The following is a 4,004-nucleotide window of genomic DNA, read 5'->3' on the forward strand; positions in this document are numbered from 1 at the left end:
ACAGCATTGTAGTCTACTCTCCCAGGATCAGGAAACAGTCCTCCATAAAATGTGCTGCACACATCTGAATATTTGGGTTGAAGTGTTCTGGAACAGTGTTGTAAATACAACTTAACCACTGATTTCTAGTCGTGTCCACTTTTGGAAGGACAAACAAAGTAGTTTCACTTTCACAACGAAACACACAGCGTCTTCACAACATGGTGGCGGTTGGCAACAATACTACAGCGAGAATCAAAGTTATGCCTTCTTTCTTTGCGTATACATTTGGGCGGTGTTATGCAAATCTTCCCACACAGTGACGTAGACATGTTGGAGGCGTGTTTAAACGAGGCGTTTTAGGAGGGTGTTGACGAGTCTTTTTAAAGAATATCTCTTTAGGTTTGAGACTTTAGGCTTTGCAACTTTAGGGATTTTATCTATGCACGAACAGCTTGTAACACTCCAAAGAGAAAGGAAAACTTGAAATTGCATCATATGACCTCTTTAATAGAATTTTTACAGTGGTAATTGGTTATTGACAATAACAACACAATTTTTTGGTTATCAGTCGAAATCAGAATTTTATTTAGTGATTCCCAATTATACACTGTTTAATAACCTAATATTTACTGTATAACTAAATATATATTAACCATTTATTATATCTGTAATTTTATTGTTTATTGACAGTAACCGAAATAATTTCCTTGTAATCTTAATTGGCCAGAATTTTAATATCAATTAATCAATAATAACTGCAAAACTTATAATAACCGAATATTTACTGTATACTATTTAATAACCTGTTTTTTATTTTTTTTTATATTGGTTATTTTTGGTTCTTGGCAATAACATATTGAAATAATTTATTGGCTTATCAGCATTGCACAGAATATTATTGAATTCCTAATAACTATACACCTTGCAATACCAGATATTTACTGCATCATATAGTATTTAAGAATAGTCTAATATTCTTTTGTCTCCTCATTCTTCAACAGACTCCAAAAACCAAGCTCACAGTTTTCAAGTTGTGCAGCCTCTGTCTCTACCTGCCACAGGACCAGCTCACCTGTTGGGGGGTTGGAGACATCGAGGACCACCTCCGCCCATACATGCCTGACTAGGAGAAATGCACGGAAGACACCCCTCGAGGCCTCGAAGCAAGTTGACCTCATCTACACATCCCTCAGTTGAATAGATATGAACTTGTGCTTGGAACTCTCCTTTTTGTTAACCACTCATTTTCATCGTGAGATTTAATTTAGCTCCTTTTTTTAGTTTTAAATCCCTCCCTCAACCAGTCTTGGTTTGGCTCACCCCATCTCTCCTCTCTTTGATCAGTTTTTATTTAAACCTGCATGAACATTGATTTTGAGTGGTTGTTCTCTTGGAGCTGCACCGTCAACAATACCAGTCACCGAAGGAACTCTTTACGTTACGGAAAAAAAAAAAGGAAACCAATGACAGAGGTCTCTCACATGTGGTCCTCGTGTGTTGGACTGGCTTTAACATCACTTATGAGGGATAGTTAACATGTCTGTTATATTGAGTAGGGATTTCATGAGTAATGACAGTCAGTGACAGAGGACAAAAGAGCCTGGGTAGTCTTCCTCAAAAGGCTTCTATTACAAGGTGAACAACACTTGTTAACTCATTTGGTGTAGGCATTGCTTCTCATTCAGTTACTGCCTTAGTTTTTGCTGGACATTTTAATTTGAGTGTCATTCCTTGCCTATAATATGACAAACCTTGTTTGTTTTATCATTTCTGGAGGAGTGGTGCCTGATGGGGACGAAGGTGCGGTGTGTGATGTATATCTAAAATGGTTGACAAACTGTCTGTTGGAGGAATTCTGATGTGGTTTTTTTCTTGGGATAGTTGGGATGGTAATTGTCACCAGTTGAGCAACTCATGCACTAGATATACATACGAGCTACTGATACCGGATGTAATCATTGGTGGTGGGTATGTGATGGGAGACTGATGTTAAAGTTTATGTACCTAATGAGAAATTTCGTAGTGAAACTTGAAATGGATCATTACAGATTTGTCTTTCTTTTATAGACCACCCTGTTCTGAGAGTACTAAATATTGCAGTGCTTAGGACTTGGTATCTGTAAGCCATCTTTGTCCGTTCTTCAGGCATAAAAATCCTTTAAAAATATCTTTGAAATTCTGAGTTCACGTCGAAGGGGAAGGTGGGTCTTTGTCTTTACTTTGATGTACCCATTGTTTGAATAATTCTGTTGAAATAAACACTGCTGAATATATCCTAACACAGTGCAACGATTTTTATGTTGGGGTTTATTTTGTAACATAAAGAACAACATGTTTCATGTCAGTTACACGACATGTACATAATCAGCTACCGAGGTGTTTAGTGTGTCTTCCCTGAGCAATGGGTTTTCCATTCGCCTTGTTGGTGAGATCTACTGTTGCAAATGCCAACGTCCGTCCTTGTTTTAAAACCTGAGCTGTAATCAGGACGTCTTCTCCAATTTTAGCTGCATTCATGTATCTGTTAAATAGAAAGCAAACAAATTTGAGTCCATTTTAGATGATGAATGGGTGTCATTTTATTTTTTAATTGAGACTGGGACTATTTGTCACACTTATTTCTCTATTATTTCACTTTTATTCAACAACACAAAAAAAGCTATTGAACATTTCCGTCATTATTAACCAAGGGAAAAAATACAGTTGAACACTTTTGTGACAACGTGCCCCAATAGGTCACAGTAGCAACCTGACATCTAACAGCCTAATACAATTACGAGTACATATCATAAAATGGCAAAAATATGAAACCACTTTCCAATAAAGGTTATAAATAAATTTACAACTAGCCATTTGCCCTGAGCAAACAGTTAAACGTTTTGTCTAAGAGCTTACCTGCATTGCATAGTTGAATATGGTCTAAAAGTATGCTGTTGTGGTTTTGTGTTTTCACTTGTTTATACAACAGGGCCCCTATTCACAAAACATTTTATCTTACCACTAAGAGTTCTCCTAAATGGCAGTAAAAGTTAAGAGTTTTCTCTTAAAACCTATTCACAAAGCTGCTGAGACAAACTTTTAGTAAGGAATAGAGAGAAGTCTTAAGCTAAGAGTAAGGGGGCGGGGTTGACCTTGTTGCTATGGATGATGTCAGCATGCTTACTAACTGCACACAGTGATTGGCTGATAGTCTCCGTCAGAGATTTATTCATAGAAATATTGAAGAGTGCAATATTATGTTGCCATATTCAAATAAAGGTTTAAAAATAAAACTGCTAATTGCCACATTCAAATAAAGATTTTAAAATGCAGGCTAAGTGTCACTAATTAAACAAGTAGGCTATATGCCACAGCGCACCGGCAAATATAATAATTATGAATGTGTTAAGGGAAAACAGCAAGTACACTGCATTAATGTTTTGATAATTTGTTACACTAGTGTTTTCGGTTTAAGAGATGAAGTCGGCGACACGGACTCGTCGTCTCCGCAGTATGCGCCTGTATGCATGTTTCATACGGATTACATAATCTGAGAATATTTGTTTTCTATTTGAATTGGTTCATTTAAATTTTTCACTCTCTATAGATATATTTTTCATGTCTGTAATAAGGCAAGCATACACGGTAACACGGAGTTTCGAAGTGACGCGCTCAAGTTCACAGAGTCCGAGACGGTAGAAAGCCATCCTGTTTGCTTTCATTATTTTACAAAAGCTCAACGTTTCGTTGTTATTCTGAGTGCACACGAATAAACGTAGAGTCTTTACAGATACAAAGGATGCATTACTCTTATCTGTATGACAAAAAATTTGTATTTTAAGAGCCAATGATCGCACCGGCGCCTCCATCTGTCATGCAGTAGGCCAAGCGCATTGCTGTTCAGCTTCCACACTCCGCACTTTTTTTCTAGGCTAACATTAGATTGAGCTGCCATGTAAAGTTGCTACTACATACATATTTCAGATGATAAGCCATATTTGAGGTCGATGAATGTTAGGTGAGCATATGGATGTCCTGCCCGA

At 37.1% G+C, this 4,004-nt stretch overlaps 2 protein-coding genes across 3 annotated transcripts in view; one reads left to right on the top strand and one right to left on the bottom strand.

The window, feature by feature from the left end:
* LOC107724342 (uncharacterized protein C6orf62 homolog) overlaps window positions 1-2,255 on the top strand; it is a 6,682-nt gene extending 4,427 nt beyond the window's left edge. The window contains exon 5 of the mRNA XM_016533232.1: window positions 984-2,255. Within this exon, the coding sequence (XP_016388718.1) occupies window positions 984-1,109 (126 nt within the window). The 3' untranslated portion in view covers window positions 1,110-2,255. The remainder of the gene's footprint in view (window positions 1-983) is intronic.
* acot13 (acyl-CoA thioesterase 13) overlaps window positions 1,263-4,004 on the bottom strand; it is a 4,260-nt gene continuing 1,518 nt past the window's right edge. Inside the window, exons 3-4 of one of the 2 annotated variants that reach the window (XR_001638020.1) lie at window positions 2,052-2,503; window positions 1,263-2,010 (exon numbers count right to left, since the gene is read on the bottom strand). Coding sequence is in view for 1 of the 2 variants with exons in the window: in XM_016533233.1 (XP_016388719.1) it covers window positions 2,347-2,503 (157 nt within the window). In the remaining variant the exon portion in view is untranslated. Of the gene's footprint in view, window positions 2,504-4,004 lie in introns of both variants that reach the window. The other variant, XM_016533233.1, reaches the window with a different exon arrangement.

The sequence above is a fragment of the Sinocyclocheilus rhinocerous genome, unplaced genomic scaffold (assembly GCF_001515625.1).
Source record: "Sinocyclocheilus rhinocerous isolate Xijiao unplaced genomic scaffold, SAMN03320098_v1.1 scaffold574, whole genome shotgun sequence".
NCBI classification, from domain to species: Eukaryota; Metazoa; Chordata; class Actinopteri; order Cypriniformes; family Cyprinidae; genus Sinocyclocheilus; species Sinocyclocheilus rhinocerous.